The 20368-nt window shown below is 35.6% G+C and overlaps 1 protein-coding gene across 8 annotated transcripts in view; it reads right to left on the bottom strand.

The window, feature by feature from the left end:
• Positions 1-18759, bottom strand: part of LOC123561373 (uncharacterized) — a 115940-nt gene extending 97181 nt beyond the window's left edge. For 7 of the 8 annotated variants that reach the window (XM_053553253.1, XM_053553257.1, XM_053553256.1 and 4 more), the window contains exons 1-12: positions 18659-18759; positions 15836-15956; positions 15065-15234; positions 10659-10846; positions 10077-10202; positions 9228-9449; positions 8387-8535; positions 7805-7916; positions 7013-7134; positions 4974-5171; positions 2506-2737; positions 2074-2193 (exon numbers count right to left, since the gene is read on the bottom strand). In XM_053553253.1, coding sequence (XP_053409228.1) covers positions 2074-2193; positions 2506-2737; positions 4974-5171; positions 7013-7134; positions 7805-7916; positions 8387-8535; positions 9228-9449; positions 10077-10202; positions 10659-10846; positions 15065-15234; positions 15836-15933 — 1737 coding nt within the window. In that variant the 5' untranslated portion in view covers positions 15934-15956; positions 18659-18759. Of the gene's footprint in view, positions 1-2073; positions 2194-2505; positions 2738-4973; positions 5172-7012; positions 7135-7804; positions 7917-8386; positions 8536-9227; positions 9450-10076; positions 10203-10658; positions 10847-15064; positions 15235-15835; positions 15957-18635 lie in introns of all 8 variants that reach the window. The other variant, XM_053553254.1, reaches the window with a different exon arrangement.
• Positions 18760-20368: the final 1609 nt, after the last annotated feature.

The following is a 20368-nucleotide window of genomic DNA, read 5'->3' as shown; positions in this document are numbered from 1 at the left end:
TTGGACGACCTGCTAATTTTAGATAAAGTTCTAAATTATAATCGATTTGAATGTTTCTTCTAAAAATCTGAATTAGTTTAATATGTTTGATTATACTGACAGAATTGTGAAATAAAACACTAGGGTCGGCGGGTCTAACTAGGTAGGGTAAGGTTACCCGAAACAAACATTTTAGGCCTTATTACGTACGATGATTAACGTTTTAAACAGCGAAATATATTGCGTATATGCCAATTACTTAATAAGACTTTAAAAATTCCATTAAAACATGCCGAATATTCGAATATACAGTGGAGTCCGCTTATTTGCATACCCAATTTGTAAAAGCAAAATATGCGAATAACCGGGCTATTCGTTTATCCGAATATACGTATATGGCATCTGTTTCGGTATGCTTCGGCTGCTCTAGGAGCAATGGTTATTACTTTGAATCAATACGGCAACATTAATTGGAAAATGTGTCACTAATGGAGTGATTAATCATACCTGTGTATGTTTTAAACAAATAAAGCTGTAAACGACAATATTTTTTATTTACCACTGACTGGAATTTACCCGCGAATCGTACAGATAACAAAACGCCATGCCGGTAATTTTCCATTCCACGAGCACGTGCGACCTATCGTAATGCCTAACTTACAACGCCGTTACTTTTGTTCATCGACACGTATACAAAAAACACACGTCACGCATTCATTTTTTTATTTTATCGCTTCAGATTTTCAACACCGATTGAGAATGAATATAGTTTTAATTCTATAATAATTTAAAAAAGGTTTTAACGGAAATGTTGGCAAAATTCTATAAAAACGGTCGATTTTCATAAAATTACTTGCAAAATTTCAAACAGCGCGATCCTAAATACTTATTACTTTCTAAAAGTAAATAGATGATACAAACTATGGGCATAAAATTCAGACTTCTGACCAGAAAGTACAAAAAACAGAATAGAAAAATCTTTAAAAATGAAAAGGCAGCAGCAATTTAAAAATATAAAGTAAAACGATTTTTGCACAGTTCTGTTGCGCGACCTCGTGAACGTGAACGTACATAGAAAATGTGGTTAAAAAACAGAAATAATAATGTTGTTGCGTATTTTTAATAAGTTTTGAATGAATCTTTGTACATGTATTTTTTTGACACGACACTTTATAATAAGATATTCTTCTCAAACCATTTTGTAATTTCCTTGAGGGCAAATAGGTCACATGAGTAAGAAATCCGCTATTATAGTTTGACACGTTTACCTGTCAGTTTATACGGGATATTGCACATTCGCTTTAACAAATTAAAAAGAAGTTTTTTATTGACTGTTACAACACTAGATCTACTTCACTACACTTAAGAACCGAGCCGGTACGATCAAACAGTGATTTGCAAATTGGCGCGAAAACATGACGTAATGCCACGAAAATCTTGGGGAAACTATACAGCTTTGATCTCCACTTCTGATGTCACACACCGATTGTCACCTAGGCGACGTGAAACAGCTGATCGGCTAGAGCAATTCACAGTAAATTTTCGGCATCTTTTGATCATTTTTATCGCTGTTTGCGACCAAATTAGTGGACTTTTAGCCAAATGTTTTATGCAATTAAGCGGGACGGATTAAAAATTCAATGCAGTTATGCGAAAAACTTTAAAGGTAATTATATAGGGATCGATCGGTGCTTCAAGTTCGTATGCGAATATCCGGGATATGCGATTAACCGATATGCAAATAAGGGGAACGTACTGTATTCGAATATGGCAAACCAAATATTCGAATATTGATTTCAGTATTCGTTCACATCCCTAATATTTTCTCACCCTATATCATCTTGCCTAGGCTCTATTACTACAAAATATGTTCCCCAAACCCAACACCACAAATGTCTTCCATAAGTTTAAATGAATATGCTCTTTTGTACCGGTGCTTTTATAATGTCTTGATTATTTTCTATCATATCTGTGTTATATATGTCCTATCATGTCTAGGTTATTAACTGTCTACTATTTCTGGGCAATCAATTTTCAATAGCATCACATAGTACTTCACTTCAAGCATATAACAATGAATTATATCATATTTACCTGCACAAGTTCTCGACCACTGACACCTTCAAACACCTCTAGCAACCGTAGCTGAGCATCTACTGTAGGACACTGGTTGTATGATAACCTTAGAATCTCTGCCAATCTTTTCTCTAATGACTGAAGTAAAACAAGCATTTCTTTATCAATTTGCCAGATAAAAAGGCATAAAATGTTTAATTAGCTAATAAAACATATATGACTCATTTTTGTTAATACATCTATCTGGTTCAAAATTGTTTTCATGACTAGAAAAAAGAAAATAACTAAAACATCTACACCTGTAAGACAAGTTTTAAACAACTGTGTAGTAGAATCTAGGTCATCTCATCCAAAATTTAAAATGTTGAAAAACTGTCATCAAAACTCCAGTCTTAATCTCTTACTCAGGTTTTCTATGAATCTAGGGCCTACAACTACTACATTAGTCACCTTGACAACTGTCCTGAATTGAAAGAAAGCTCTTTCAAAGTTCTGTGAGCCATCAATACTGAGCACATTATCCACGACAGAGAAGAAGTCAGCCATGGCTTGTGTGTATTTTTCATGGATCTCCTTGACCAGTGCATCCAGACTCATGTTCCCTGCCCCTCCAATCTCTGCAGCCCCAGCCAGTAGACGGAAATGTCTTGTAGTCTCTACCAGTTCTAGTACATCATTGCATCTAGAAATAAAATTTGATCAATGACACCTTTTAAAGCTTACTTCTTTTAAAAACAGGACATATTTCCTTCCTTTACAAACTGACTGGTAAGTAGTCATTTCCCTGCTCAAAATGAACGCTTTTTTGCCCATTTTGACAAAAATCCCCTAGATCTATATATTTTTTTTTGGTATTTCAGCCAGGCCCCTTAATGCATATGTAGAAACATTAGGCAATCTGTTCAATTTAGTCATTACTGAACCAATATTTTTATTAAAATGTAACATTTTCATAGAAAATACCACTTTTATTATTGGGCAAATTTACCACTCAGAAAGGGAACAACCCTCATCCCAAAAAAGTGAGAAATAAGAGCTGTCACTAATGGTGACAAATGCCCCCGCAGTGCCTTGACCTTTGACCTGGTGACCTTGACCTTTGACCTGGTGACCCCAAAGTCAGTAGGGGTCGTGTACTCAATAAGTACTATCAGCATGTGAAGTTTGAAGGTCCTGGGTGCAGTGGTTCGCGAGTAAAGTGCCTTCATGCAAAAAGTTAACATTGGCCCCTGTGACCTTGACCTTTGACCTGGTGACCCCAAAGTCAGTAGGGGTCGTGTACTCAATAAGTACTATCAGCATGTGAAGTTTGAAGGTCCTGGATGCAGTGGTTCGCGAGTAAAGTGCCTTCATGCAAAAAGTTAACATTGGCCCCTGTGACCTTGACCTTTGACCTGGTGACCCTAAAGTCAGTAGGGGATGTGTACTCAATAAGTACTATCAGCACGTGAAGTTTGAAGGTCCTGGGTGCAGTGGTTCGCGAGTAAAGTGCCTTCATGCAAAAAGTTAACATTAGCCCCTGTGACCTTGACCTTTGACCTGGTGACCCCAAGGTCAGTAGGGGTCATGTACTCAATAAGTACTATCAGCAAGGGAAGTTTGAAGGTCCTGGGTGCAGTGGTTTGCGAGTAAAGTGCCTTCATGCAAAAAGTTAACATTGGCCCCTGTGACCTTGACCTTTGACCTGGTGACCCCAAAGTCAGTAGGGGTCGTGTACTCAATAAGTACTATCATCATGTGAAGTTTGAAGGTCCTGGGTGCAGTGGTTCGTGAGTAAAGTGCCTTCATGCAAGAAGTTAACGTTGTGACGCACTAACGGATGGACAGTTGAAAACTAACATGCCTCCCTTCGGGGGCATAAAAAACACTTTTCTCTACAATACTTAATTAAAAACATGTTTTCCCACAATTCATATTCAATGCTTCAGTCCAAGGAATGTTGCTTCAACAATGTTTCAGCTTAAAGAATATGCTTCATCAAAGCTGCAAGGCAACTTCAGTAATATTAAACAGCTGTTATCAGTTAGTTTTCATATCTAATATTATAGTAGCTAAACCTGCAGGGTTTGTTTTTTTTAATCAGTGTAATATCTAACTTTGTCAACTGCTTTACATGGATAACATATATGTCTGATGTTTTTCCTATTACAATGTATAACCTCATAGGGCATGTAATATGCAACATAGTGCTTTAATAACATGCCTTAGTTTTGAAAAGTGTTCTGAATACATGTACATAAGTTCTCATGATATTCACTCAAACTGTTTCAAGGTATCCGATCCACAAAAGGTAACATTTCAATGCCTGGTGACCCCATGTTTTTGGGGGTATTTTTTGGTGTCATTTGTAAGAGTTTTGTCTGTTACATTAGAATTAGTAAATAAGATGACCATAAATAATATGCAAGAGTCCTTTCAGTCATGTTTTTGACTGCAAAATGACAAATCTTACACTGTAATAACTAGATCTATTGAATTATCATTGAATAATAATAACAAAATCTATAAATATTTTTGTAATGTAACTTATATTTTCTTCTTCAGTAGATATGATACCAAAATTATATGCTTACCAGGCAAAAATATTTGATATATTTTAATTGCACTGTTATATAAACTTGCTTATTTGTGGATCGGATACATTAAATCAAACATACAGTGGCAAATGGCAGTAAACCTTGATACAAACATTAATTAAATAACATATGATGTTGTTCATAACTACACATATTTCACAAATACATTACATCCTTACTGCAACATGCCTTTAAAATGCCTCACAAGGAAAACTAATTAATTTGATATAAATCTAAACTTAGTCAAATTTTTTTATTAAATACTCTGGTAATAACTTGTAAACCCAGTACACTCAAAACAGTTCACATAACTTTTATGTCTCTTCAGACCTATAAACTTACCTCTCCATGAAAGCATTCAAGAGGTCAAAACAAGGGGCATTTCTTGGTGGCCAGGGGCTGTCAGTCCAAAGCTCATCTTCATCTAGAGAACCATCACTAGAGCTGTTGTCACCATGACGTAGGCCATAACGGGGAGCGAAGGCATGTGGTCCATACATCTTTGTGAGGAAAACTGTACCTTCCCGTGGTCTGGATGCCCTGAAAAGCAGAACAAAATATGGATGATTAAAATCACTTAGTGCCACAAATACAAAATTTATCTTCTACCAACATCCCTATGTTTTCAGCACAAGATTGTTTTCTCAATCTGTGTATAATCCCCTGATGTAAATATACAAAACAACAAACTAAAACAACTGAAAATATAAAATCAACACGGTATTCATGTCTGAAAGAAATTTACTTGGATAGTCTGATACTGTTGGCAACATTTAACTTCATATATAGCCAAAAACAAGAGCTGTCACTAATGGTGACAAATGCCCCCCAGCACCTTGACCTTTGACCTGGTGACCCCAAAGTCGGTAGGGGTGGTGTATTCAATAAGTACTATCAGCATGTGAAGTTTGAACGTCCTGGGTGAAGTGGTTCGCATGTAAAGTGCCTTCATGCAAAAAGTTAACGTTGGCCCCTGTGACCTTGATCTTTGACCTGGTGACCCCAAAGTCGGTAGGGTTGGTGTACTCATAAAGTACTATCAGCATATAAAGTTTGAAGGTCCTGGGTGAAGTGGTTCGCAAGTAAAGTGCCTTTATGCAAAAACTTAACGTTGGCCCCTGTGACCTTGACCTTTGACTTGGTGACCCCAGAGTCAGTAGGGGTGGTGTACACAATAAGTACTATCAGCATGTGAAGTTTGAAGGTCCTGGGTGAAGTGGTTCGCGAGAAAAGTGCCTTCATGCAAAAACTTAACGTTGGCCCCTGTGACCTTGACCTTTGACCTGGTGACCCCAAAGTCAGTAGGGGTCGTGTACTCAATAAGTACTATGAGCATGTGAAGTTTGAAGGTCCTGGGTGTAGTGGTTTGCGAGTAAAGGGCCTTCATGCAAAAAGTTAACATTGGCCCCTGTGACCTTGACCTTTGACCTGGTGACCCAAAGTCAGTAGGGGTGGTGTACTCAATAAGTACTATCAGCACATGAAGTTTGAAGGTCCTGGGTGCAGTGGTTCACAAGTAAAAGGCCTTCATGCAGAAAGTTAACGTTGGCCCCTGTGACCTTGACCTTTGACCTGGCGACCCCAAAGTCAGTAGGGGTGGTATACTCAATAAGTACTATCAGCATGTGAAGTTTGAAGGTCCTGGGTGCAGTGGTTTGCGAGTTAAGTGCCTTCATGCAAAAAGTTAACATTGTGACGAACGAACTAACGAACTAACGAACGAACGGACGGACAGTTGAAAACTAATATGCCTCCCTTTGGGGGCATAAAAAGAGAATCAATAAGCAACAGATTGAAAGTTGCACAGTAACAATTCTCGGAAATGTGCCGAAAAGCAATGCAGAAATACCCCTGGTATTGCAGTACAGGCCAAAAATGACTGAAAATAGGCAAAGTAATGTACAAACAAAAATAACAATTTTTTTACCCCTCCTGCAAATGATTTCTTTTCTTAAACACTCACACATTAAGCAGACCAACTTTTGAAAATAGATTTTTAAAGGGGTGTGGGGTCGAAAATTATCAAATTTTATCATTTTGACTTTTTTTGACTACTTTCACATCATTTAGTTCAAAATAGTCATACTAAGGGAAACTGGCCGATGCTTTTTGGGGCACATAAACGTTCTCTATAGGTGTTTTCATTTACATATAGTTTGGAATGTATCATGTAGACTTGTTCTGCCTTTTCTTGGATTTTTTTGCTTTTATTGGGGAAAATTTTCATCTACAACCTATTTCATCTATACATTTTTCTCCTATTTCATGTCTTTTAAATTATTTTACCCATGTGAATTGCACAAAACTGATATTACCAGATATATTTCACTGCTATATTTTCACCTATTCCCTGAAAAACATGTAATAATTGATAAACTTACAATCTTTCAGCATTTTCAGCAATGTTCTTGGCATTTTGATCATCAGCCTTGTCCTTGAAATCCAGGTACGTTCCTCTAAACCCTGCACAAACTCTCAATGCTTCTTTCAGCTTTGTGTATGACTATAAAGTATAATAAATTAAAGACCTTTTAGAGAAAAACTGTAAGAAGTGAATCATTTATTACAACTGATTCATAAATGGTTAAAATAAGAAACCTTCCAAATTTAACTTCTAATTAATAAGTACAACACAAGAGAACTATCTATGACACTGGGTATAGAGTCACACAGACACTATTTAGCTCAAATGGCAACTTTTACAGCTATTGAAGAAGATGGAAGGCCCTGTATGCTGCTCTAGAGATTGTTTCATGCATGGGCAGGCATTGGGTATAGCTACAGACCTTCCATATGCCGACTGGATGGCACAGATGCTAACAGACATCATTTAAAGTACTTTCCATTGAGTATTTTTGTGTTTTTCTTTTTACGTGATAACAGCCTTATTAGACTAAGTGTTCTTCTTGCATAATTATATTTTGTGAAATGACGCCACTTAAAATTCATGACTGATATATAATACTCCCTCTTTCTAATTGCTTGTGTTTTAAATAGTAAATTACCACTAGGTTTGCCTTCAATGAATTGTTCCCTCAGCTAAAAAACTTAAATGTATGTAAATATGTGCAAATACTGGTAAAGAAGCAGTGCTTTACTTGCCCATTTTTTTCATTAACTTTGTGTAACTGCATATAAAGTTATAAACTGAAGATTTATAATAAAATTTTTACCTCAAGGGGTTCTCTTAAAATATCTTCTCCAACAAGAGCTATAGCTCTGTGTACAACTTCATTTGACAGCAATCTCAACACATTGTGGAACTTGTCCATTTGATGATAGTATCTGTGTAAGAATATATTCATAAAGAAATTCAAAACATAAAACTGTTAAGGTATTCTGCATGCATCTATCATTTTTTTCTACACTGTGCATTCATTAATCCTTGATTTTTAAAAACTACAGAATATACTTATTACTTGGGATTATACCATATGTCAACATTCTTGTTATTTTTCATCTTTAGAAATAAAGTAATGCCACCATTATTATTAATGTATACATTTGTTTTTTGTTGGTTTTAATGTCAAACCTACACAATTATAGGTCATACGGCAACTTTGCAGCTTTTGACAGTGGAGGAAGATCCTAGGGGACCCTCCTAGCATTATTCCATTATTTAAAAAAATATATATCAAAAGTCTCAATTTCTGAAAAAAAAGTTCAGTCTGACATCTTTAACTTAATTTAAGAAATCAAATTTTAAAGTTTGTAATGATGGATATTACACAAGTAATGAAGTATATACAACTTACGTTGAGTTTGACCACACCAGGAACAGAACCTGCATGAGTGGTTTGAAGAGTCTCAACATTTCCAGTGGTTCAACTGCCTGGTGAAGTTCATTTAACAGCCACCGCATGGTGCTCAGAAAACTCAGGATTCTGTTTGTCTCACGAACAGCCTGTTAAATGCAAACATAACAACATCAAAGTCCTTTCAAATATAAGCTATGGCTCATTTTTTTATTGGGTTTAATGTCCACCTGACACAACTACAAGTCATATGGCAACTTTCCAGCTTTAAGAGTCAGAGGAAAACCCCAGGTGCCCCTCAAGGCATTATTTTAAATTACTATTAGCAGACACCTGCGTAGAACCACCAATCTTTTGTAACCTGTCAAGACAACTTCCTCACATGAAACAATTCTACACCCTAAGCAAGGTTTCAAACCTACAGCAGTGAGGAGCAAGTGATTCAAAGTCTGTGACCTTAACAACTCAGCCATGGAGGTCCTGGATGATGGCTCAAGTACAATAGAATAAGAATTTGTTATGCTGGTTGATAATGGCTATACTTAAAGATATTTCAGGGCAAAACTAAATACTATTGAGTGTAGGGAAAATTCCTATATATTACAACTAAATTAAATTCAGTAGACAAATATCCCTTTTTGACTTATCTTAATTGTTTTAAATTGTTTGTAAAAACCAAAATTGGAATTTTGTCCTTTTTAGTCAAACTGAGCCAGGGAATTTTGACAGAGGGGGTGGGGGGTGGGGGGGATTGTCAGTATTTTATATCCTGACCTGAATAAATCACATCATAAAAGAGTTTTGTGTTGTCCAAACATTACAAAAACTGGACAACAGGTACCTTGTTCACATCCTTTCTGACATGGTTAAAGGAATGAGCATACTGGCTCTGTGCCTGTTCAAGATTATGTAGGATGTCCTTCGCTACAGCAGACTCTAACTGTCTCAGTATGGAATGCAGACGTCCCAGCTGTCTCTCCCACATCTTTATTTCATCTAGAGGACCTGGTTCAGAGCCGTAATGCTGGAATAGGTCTTGTATGGGGTCATGCCTAAGAACTCCCTAATTTGGAAAAAAAAATATCTAAGTTATTTATGATTGGTATGGTAATGGCATCACACAACAGTATACTTGAAAAAAGTTAAGATAAATATGGTAATGATGTTACATATTGGCATAATTTTGATAAAAAATTTGAAGTTTATTGCTACAGCTTTTACTGGTTTTCATTACATTTATCAGATTTCAAATCTTTCATTTACTTTTACAAATGTGTAAGGGACAAATCCAATGAGAAAAAAATATTTAATTTGAATTTACAAATGATTTCACACATTTCGAATAACCATCAACATAAAATCAAGAATCTGACAAAACTGAAGAGAGTTTGTTTTAAACTTGACATAAAAATCATACAACAAATTTCCAGTTTGACTGCTGAACACAAAGATGCCCTTTCTGACATTATATCAGACACTGGAGGTAGCTTGGTAGAACCACTCAATGGGTGTAATCGAGATGCATGAATTCTCTAGCCAAGCTTGACCAAACAGTCTCAGTCTGGTAAGCAATTTGAAACTGGTGGTCATAATCATAAAGGAGCTGCATTTTCTCTCTCTTTTTTTCAATTTCAGAAGTTCTTTCTATAAATCAGATGGCTAACAATTAACTGGTTTCATGCACATGTACCTTGATTTGTTTTATCCAGCCAAGAACTGTGGTTTCAAGTACATGTAGAACAGCTCCACGTCTATTTGGGGCTGCTGCTGCCTCAGCTAACACTTCTATTGATGGCAAACTCAGAATTATTCTTCCCTATTAAATAGTTCAGAAAAGTATACCATTAATTATTCCTGAATAGTTTTCAGTAACAATTATAATCATCACATTTTTATAGTTTTCTATGGAGGAAGGATGTACAAAGATAAAACAAAAGGTAGAAACTTTGATACATAGAGACAATGATTATTATTAGAAAACATGTTTGAAATTAAACATTCAATTACAGTTAAATTATCTATAGTGTTTCGAATTTACTTGTCCACATTAAAGTGACCTAAAAGCCTAATTAAGTTTTTTAAACATTGTCCAGTGAGATATTGTACCAATCTGACTCTTCAACATTTTTAAGTGCATTACATCACCTTGTCAGTTTTTTTGGCTGTTATAACTAATAGCTGCTTCAACATTGTTCTCATGTGATCTTTGACATCAGACCATCACTTTTCATTGCATTCATAACTGATTCATTATATATCAAACTATAGTTACCTCAACATGTCCCTGTGTGATCTCTACAGCAGACATAAGTCTGTGTAAGACATCCATAACTTTATCACCCCCTGTGGTACTCATAACTGACTGATTGGTACACATCAGAGGCAAGTAAACTTCCCGAACGATCAACTCAAGGTGCTCCAGAGGAATATTTGTGCAGTCTATGTAGAACACTTCATCACCTATATTATACAAAATGACATGCTAAGCTAATTGCAATACATTTCTATGCTCATAAAAATTTAAAATAGAAGGATTCCAAAGTTTCACTCTGCTGACATTCATTTCCCATCAGTAAGGATGTGCAAAGAGAAACACCATTATAATACATCTAAAATTAAGATTTCTAAGGAATCGTGCAAGATTTGAAAATATGTCTATAAACCTAAATTTAGAATGACTTCTCACAAAAGGTTATGTTATTTCACATCCTTGCATAAAAACTACTTTTTTTACTGGATCCGCCCGTGTATTAAAGGGAGAAAAATCGTGTGCAAACAAGGCAATTCATGTGCTGTTAATACATGATTTTTATTTTTGAAATGCTTTGTCAGGGATGTATATGTATTTCTGCGCAGATTGACATCTGGTATCTGCATCTTGATTCTTCCATAATATTCTTTTCTTGTAGCATAAAAGATGCAATCTAATCCATAGTATGTTTTGCTGTATCAGTTACCAAAACCAAATGCACTACCCCCAAAAATGTACGTACTCGCTCCACCACTTGTTTACACCCCTTTTAGAAGTCGGAGTCGATTCATTTTTTGTTGATAACCGTGAATGTATAAGAACTTTGTGTAACTTGTGCAACTGTTTGTTTTTAGGAATGATTTTAATGGTTTTTGTGTGTATCAGCTGGAATGCTTTTATCTAATTTCACGAAGAATTTGGATAAAACATTTGAAAGCTTGTCACTACGTTCGTACTCAAAATAATTCGAATGTCAAGTTATTACTTTTGACATTGACATTTTGACAAAATATGGGCAACTTCATGTTTGTAATAATGACAGCTTAAAAAAAATGGTTAAAAACCTTCATTACATGCTTTTGGAAGTGTAGTTGATTTCTGGGCCCTGGTTTTGGATATTTAAAACATGTTTACCGTCTCCAAGAACAACAGAATGGTAATTAAAACAAGAGGACAATGATGGTCCTGAATCGCTCACCTGCCCCCATATGAACTGAGTATGACGTCGTTTTTTCTATTATTTGACATAGTGACCTAGTTTTTGAGCTCATGTGACCTACTTCTGAACTTGACCTAGATACCATCAAGATAAAAATTCTGACCAATTTTCATGAAGATCCATTGAAAAATATGGCCTCTAGAGAGGTCACAAGGTTTTTCTATTATTTGACATAATAACCTAGTTTTTGAAGGCATGTGACCCAGTTTTGTACTTGAACTAGATATCATCAAGGTGAACATTCTCACCAATTTTCATAAAGATCTCATGAAAAATATGGCCTCCAGAAAGGTCACAAGGTTTTTCTATTTTTAGACTAACTGACCTAGTTTTGACCGCATGTGACCCAGTTCCAAACTTGACCTAGATATCATAAAGGTAAACATTCTCACCAATTTTCATGAAGATCCATTGGCCTCTAGAGAGATCAAAAGGTCTTTCTATGTTGAGACCTAGTGACCTAGTTTTTGACCGCAGTTGACCCGGTTTCATACTTGATTTAGATATCATCAAGATGAACATTCAGACCAACTTTCATACAGATCCCATGAAAACTATTTTTAAACTAAGGCCTCTAGAGTGGTCACAAGGTTTTTCTATTATTTGACCTACTGACCTAGTTTTTGGCCGCATGTGACCCAGTTTCAAACTTGACCTAGATATTATCAAGATGAACATTCTGACCAATTTTCATGCAGATCCCATGAAAAATATGGCCTCTACAGAGGTCATAAGGTTTTTCTATTATTTGACTTACTGACCTAGTTTTTGATCGCATGTGACCCAGTTTCAAACTTGACCTATATATCATCAAGATGAACACTCTGACCAATTTTCATACAGATCCCATGAAAAATATGACCTCCAGAGAGGTCACAAGGTTTTTCTATTATTTGACCTAATGACCTAGTTTTGGACCGCACGTGACCCAGTTTCAAACTTGACCTAGATATCATCAAGATGAACATTCTGACCAATTTTCATGAAGATCCCATGAAAAATATGGCCTCTAGGGAGGTCACAAGAATTTTCTATTTTTAGACCTAGTTTTGGACCGCAGTTGACCCAATTTCGAAACTGACCTAGATATCATCAAGATGAACATTCTGATCAATTTTCATGCAGATCCAATGAAAAATACGGCCTCTACAGAGGTCACAAGGTTTTTCTATTATTTGACCTACTGACCTAGTTTTGAACCGGACATGACCAAGTTTCAAACTTGACCTAGATATCATCAAGATGAACACTCTGACCAATTTTCATGCATATCCCATGAAAAATATGACCTCCAGAGAGGTCACAAGGATTTTCTATTATTTGACCTACTGACCTAGTTTTTGATGGCACATGACCCAGTTTCGAACTTGATCTAGATATCATCAAGGTGAACATTCAGACTAACTTTCATGAAGATCTTTGAAAAATATGGCCTCTAGAGAGGTCACAAGGTTTTTCTATTTTTAGACCTACTGACCTAGTTTTTGATGGCACGTGACCCAGTTTCAAACTTGACCTAGATATCATCAAGATGAACATTCTGACCAACTTTCATAAAGATCCCATTAAAAATGTGACCTCTAGAGTGGTCACAAGCAAAAGTTTACGGACGCACGCACGGACGACGGACGCAGCGCGATCACAAAAACTCACCTTGTCACTTTGTGACAGGTGAGCTAAAAATGTACCAGAATCGTTAAGTCATCACATATGAAAACAATGCATTTAGTTGTCGTGTAATGTTTTTTATGCAAGAATAGCGACAATACACTTTTGTTTTGTGTATTAACATCTGCAGAAGCCCTTGGGATTTGTTTGTGACCTCGACCTTCGGTCTCGGTCACAATCCCGCGGACTTCTGCAGATGTTAATACACAAAACAACGTGTATTATCCCTACAATGACATATTACTTTGTGATTACTTTATGCTATTGGAACTTTTACCCAAATTAATGCATGTAGTAAATCTTACATTCACAATAACTGTTAGCAGTAACATATATAAGATCCTCTACCAAAGGGTCATTCAATCAAATACAAAAATTTGTCCAGACCCATACACATTTAACCCTTTGTCATGTATTTGCAGAATATATTTTAAATATTTGTTTTCTCGGAAACTATATTCCAGGTGATTGCAAAGTATTTGCATCAGACTTTTGCAAACAGTCTGCAAAACATACCACAGTGAAGCAAAGGGTTTGCAAATAAACACTTAGATAAATTACAGACTGCAAAGGTTTTGCAAACAAATACTTTATTAAATTAGCAGACAGCAAAGCATCTGCAAACAAACACTTAGCTCATTTTGTTAGCAAAGGTATTGCAAATAAACACTTTGTACACAAATTAAAAAGCAAAGCGTTTGCAAATAATTAACACAGATGAATTTGCTTTTCTGATAGACTCTAGGTACAGGAAGTAATTAACCATTCTGTTTTCTGATTGGTCTATATTCAAATGGCAGGATTTTTGAAAATATTGTGAGGAAATGTTTACACATCATGTAGTAGAAATATTTTGGTGATGCAGACTTTTGTGTTAAACAGATCATTATATACTGATTATTTTTTCTGGATATAAACTTTGTTGATTAAGGATAATGCAGTACTAAGTTTTTAAGCAATATTATTATGACACTTGCAAGAACCAGAGAATTGTAGCATGTGAAAAGGTAATGTTAAACAATGATAGTTATATAAAACACTTTTTACAGAAGCAAGTGTTGAAACATAACACATGATTTTAGTTATTGTTACTGAATGATTACTACAATGATTAATTTTTAATAGTTATTTAAACTGCGAATGGTTTTGTGACAATCACATCTGTTTTTCAGATATTAAACAAAGTTCTTTTCTTTGAACCTCAGAAATTCATTTCTTGCTATTTGTTATGTATTTGCAAATACTTTGCATATTATTATTAGCATGTAAGTTGCAAATACTTTGCTATCACTTTGCGATGTATTTGCCAAAGTTGCAGCTGTAAATTGTAAATTGTTTGCAAAGCACTTGCATTCTGTGTGTGTAGTATATATTTGCAAAAGCTTAAAATTTGCAGAATAATTGCACGTTTTGTTCCATTTCTACTCGTCTGTGGAATATATCCAGCAATCATGTGCTGCAACTGTTCTGCAAAGGTTATGGCAAAGATAAAAAGTATATTCTGCAAAGGCCCTGCTTTTGCATGAGGATTCCTACTCACTGATATTATCCTTGGTTATCTTTGTTCCAGTGTTGCTCTTCAGGAAGAATATGGACTTGTACTTGAGATCATGTGGGGGCTGTAGAGCGGCAATAATCTGACATGGTGGCTTTATAAACACAAACATTTTCCTAACGTCCTCATTGTTTATAAACTCATAGAAGGCCAGTCTGGAATATAAATAATAGTATATATTTTGATACATAAATTACTATTAATTATTGAAAATGGGTTTAAATGGCCTATAAGTAAGCTGGGAGAAATGAATTATTTTGTTTAACAACATCTGTATTTTCTTACTGACACACACTTCCCATTACAAGCCATCTATAACGGCAGAACTTGAATCTTTGTGTGGTTATTGACCAACCCAGAGTCCTAACAGGTAAAAAATTAAACAACTGCTACACTGGTAATCCATAAGCTATCAATTGATGCAATGAAGAGTTTATTTTCCAAGTGTCAAGTTATGAATGATTCAAGATAGTTTTTGCTGCAAAGTTTCATGCACAGGAGTCAAATGTTTAAGAAATTAAATAACCCACATCTTTCCATTACCTTTTGCTGCATCTAATGCATTCTGAGCAGGCAGTGGCTAAGGGTTTGGTAACAGACCTCTAGACGACCTGTATTTATAGGCTATCTAGAGGTCAAGTAATCAGTATGAAAACTGAAAGTGGTATCTTAAGACAACAGACTAAAATTCGTGTATCAAAAAATGAGGTTTTCCAAAAATTTGCTCTGGATTTTTGATGGTTTTAAATCTATTACCTGTTTTCATCATTTAAGAACATATTCTTTAGTTCCTCATTCCTTGGCCTTAATGAGGAACTAATTCTTGTCTCCAACCACTTCAGTCTGTCATCCATGGTTGCAGGTTTTTCTTGACACTCTGAAAATAAATAGAATATATATATATTAAACCATTGTCTATCTATCCACCTATCTTCCAATATCTGTCGAACCCCTTATGAGAACGTTGACAGTCCGTCTAGCATTCTACTACTGCTAGTCCAAATAATAGGATGTTTCAGAACAGCGTGATAACTTCTGACTGTCGCTGTCCCCTCACATCCAAATTTATTCTGCATATTTCTGTTAGGAAATCCACAATGAAATCCGTTGGGAACAATTTCTGGTAGATGTACAATGATAATGAATTTATGTTGACATTAAAGCATAAACTTACCTTGCTGACATTTTATGAATGTATATTTTGTGATTTGTTTCTGAAATTTAGTGTTATTGACAGTCCGCTGTGTCAGGGTAGATATCTCCTCGCACCTGTCATTTCATATTTTCGGAGATTTAAGTCTCTATATTCAACCCATTTGAAGTTTCTACATGAATATTAATTATTAATGTCAAATTCATAAGAGCTAGCATTTAGTAAACTTTTTCTGACCAGTTTATTGTCACTTCTTTTATTTTTTAATGTCTTTGTTTTTCTAACACTAAAATGCAGATACGGCTAAGGCTTAGAGGGATGACAACTAGAAAATATCAGATCATAAAATAAGTCATCTCGATTATAAGCCGAATGAGTAAGGCTACACTACTGCAAGATTTTCTACTTGCATTTTTTTTTCACAGTTAGATCCAATTCAATTCTAGTACCTTTTACTTGTTCAATGGAAAGTGAATGCAACTGCCATGTGCAAAGTATAACTTACCAAGTCCAAGGAACCCAAAATGCTACAAAACACACTTCTAGAGTCAGTGTACCCGGTTTCGCACACTTTTCCTAAGAATACCTTCCTATCTAGCTAAAAATTATTAAATTTGAATTTACCTCTATATGTTTTAATAAACACACTTATTTCGATTTGAAACGAGCTACTTTCACTTCCCACTACAATGACGTCATACCTCTTAGTGTACTTGATTCGGATAACGTATTTTGACCAGTTGTTGCATTTAAGTGTACCCGGTTTCGCACACCCTGCTATTTATAGAACTCAGTGATAACAATGCAGTTACTCAACAGAAAAATATTAATTAACTTTTTAACCATTTATATAATTCAATTTAAACATGTATTTTCTAATAAAACATCTGAAAATGAAATTTAAAAGCAGTTATGAAAGTGAAAGCTAGGTACCAAACCGTGTTTTTACTTCTAAAAGCAGAAAAGGCTAAAACAACTGAATACATGAAACAAAAATAAAACAATAGAAGCTGTTGAATCACAAAAGAGCCCCACAAGTCTAATTATTCGATTAAGTTCTCTGTTTTAATAAAAACGTAAAGTAAACAATCAAGTTGAAGGCATTTTGCAGGTTGGGAGAACTTCAATAACTGTTGAAATATTTTTCGTTTAGGTAAAGTTGTAGGTAAATACTTACCTGTATGATGGAAAAGTGATTTTTCAATTTATTTTGCACTTTGTTGTTGTTTGCGTAGTCATTATTTTCATGAAACTTAATATTTTTCAGCTGACCTACTGGTCTCCATTGATATTGTTTTCGTCTGCACTTACCAGAACGAGGCTCCAGTGGGGAAGGACCCCTTTTGTCAAATTATGTAGGGAATAACTCAGTTTCGTGAAATAATAACAAAGAATTGTTGAATTTTCTGCTTTATTCTCACAAAGTACATGAATTTACTGGGTGTGCGAAACCGCGTACAGTGCGAAACCGGGTACACTGACTCTAATTGAGAAAAAAGCAACTTGTCTGTGTTGTCATAAATAGTTCCATATTATGGACAAGGAAGCGCAGCATTCATGCATATTTTAAGCAGATTTTATATCTTCAAATTTATAGATTCTCAATATGTATGATACACTGGGTACACAACTTCAATGAGGTTTCTTGCCATCATCCACAACATAGCTAGCCTAGATATCTATAGCATTGGACTCTTATACCAATGTTTGTCATATTGATTGAAGGTAACGGGGACTCGAAGTATCGTAGTAAAGTAAACCCTGGGAGAGAAAATACCAAGGTCCCTACTGGGGCTCAAACCCTGGACCTAGTGATCTGTAGGCGGACACTCTAACCACGTCGCTAAAGGGTTAACCCAACAGCAAGGCTGTTGGAAGTGGCCTATAAACCTACTATCACTACACTTCTCCCCCTTTACTTTTCAGAGCTTACCAGCTCTCCAGAATGACACTCCATGCCCACCGCATGAGTCCGTCAAATACTTCTGACACCATTAAAGTAAACCCTGGGAGAGAAAATACCAAGGTCCCTACTGGGGCTCGAACCCCGGACCTCTTGATCTGTAGGCGGACACTCTAACCACGTCGCTAAAGGGTTAACCCTTTAGCAAGGCTGTTGGAAGTGGCCTATAAACCTACTATCACTAAAGTAGTCAGACAGTCTACCCCCAGCGACCAGATTAAGTATGTGATATATTCTACATCTCAATAACTGAATTTTTGAAATCGTGCGTCTTATTCATTCACAACAGGTAGTCGGTTCAAAAGCTCACATGAGCTTATGTTGTACTTGTTCGATGTCTTGCCGACTTTAAATAAATCTTATCTTAGCTTAACAGGTGCGCGTTCCTACGTGCTTTCTCTAAAAGTATAAAAAAAAATGTTTGTTATTAGAACACTTACATGTGAATATTTTTGTTATTTACCTAGTCTACAATTGTGTATACAATAAGTGTCGTTTTAAAACGGTAAACTTGCAAAACTTCTGCTAGACGCCATGTTGTTTGTTTGCTGCTTGGTGATACAGAATATATTAAATCCCGTAAGATCCCGTACCATGCCCGTACCGTACTTTCGTTCGGGATATAAAGAGACCGTACCCATAGCTCTTCGCGTACTTCGATTTTTCGAAATAAAGTGGTTTTTACAATAGCACCGGTTGAATGAATGACAGTCGATCTTAGCCATAATTCTGACTGACAGTGAATTCTAATGACTTCATGTGTTGCACAAAGGTATTTAGTTTGTAACTGTAATTTCCTTTCAATTGAAATCCTCTCAAAACTGGTAAAGTAATTGATTATATTTTGACAAAGATCACTGTCTTTGCCGTTCGCCGGCTGCTAAAAGGGCAAATATATAAGATTCAGTGTAAGTTTCACTTCACTGGTACTGCCAGTTAGTAAGTTCATACTCTAAAAAACACGTCATACAAGTGAATATTCAGTAAAATGCATCCGATTAGAAAATATTCACTATATTATGTCCCTTTGATGTTTCTGCTCTGCATGTTTAAGAAGAGTTACATTTCCTTCGTCACAAAATTTTCTTTTACATGAAAATATTAAATACTCATAACTCTACGCTTCTGGTTAAAATATTGTCTATATGTCTATTTTTGAGAAATATATGGTCATTTGCCTTCATTCAAAGTTTTTAACTTCATAACTATGATTTTAAAAAAACTTAGGTACTATCTCTAGGATATACCTATTAGAATTATAAGGTTACATTCTACCAGTTCAGTTCCTTCTTTATTTCATATAAACAATAAAATATTCAGACCTCATTTTCAGAACTTTAGAACATTTCAATGATACGAAAACTATATATGGTCATTTAGTATGGTATGTCTTCTTATCAAAAATAGAAAAAAAAAATATATTGACATGTTATGTTACATATAAGAAAAATAATCTGTTCTGAGAAACATATCACCCTCTAAAAATGCTCCCATGAAAATAGCCGTTTAGCAATTACGTGTATATGTAGACATTTTCTCAAAGAATAAAACTTATACCTGGAAATTCACAATGAAAATGGTCTAGATCTTTTCTCAATACAATAAGCAATAAAACTAAGCCAAAAAATATAACTGTCACATCCTCATATGACTCTCAGTGTTGTTATATTTTCTGGTCCTTCGGGATCATTGATTTCAACTCGTTTAGATTTGAAGATTGAATACTGCTTAAGCCGGTGCTAGGGGGCGTGGGCAGTGTTGCAAAGTCCATTACTGCTCACGAACAGACTCGGTTTAGAGATGTTACTAAAAGTTGGTAATGAAACCGAGTCTGCAATTTTCACTGTTTACCTTGTTCTCGGTGCTTCCGAGAGATCTACTTTTCAAATTATATTTACTTCACAACAGCGGGTGTTAAGTGCGTTCTAGTTAGTTAAAATTTAGATAATAGGTTCGTATGGCATATAACATTCTGATTTCCCTAATTGGCAGACGCGCTTATGTAGTGAAATAGATAGCCATATTAAGGCCAGAGTTTGTTCCGATGATGACAACGTCAATATTTGTCGGAGCATTAGGTTAGAGAACACCAATTGTTTTCCCATTGACTTCCATTATAACATTATGGAGCGTACGGCCTTCTATGGAACGCCGCAGCTGCCTTATGTCGGGA

This window comes from Mercenaria mercenaria, chromosome 10 (assembly GCF_021730395.1).
Source record: "Mercenaria mercenaria strain notata chromosome 10, MADL_Memer_1, whole genome shotgun sequence".
NCBI lineage: Eukaryota > Metazoa > Mollusca > Bivalvia > Venerida > Veneridae > Mercenaria > Mercenaria mercenaria.
This window is presented reverse-complemented; position numbering and strand designations above follow the sequence as displayed.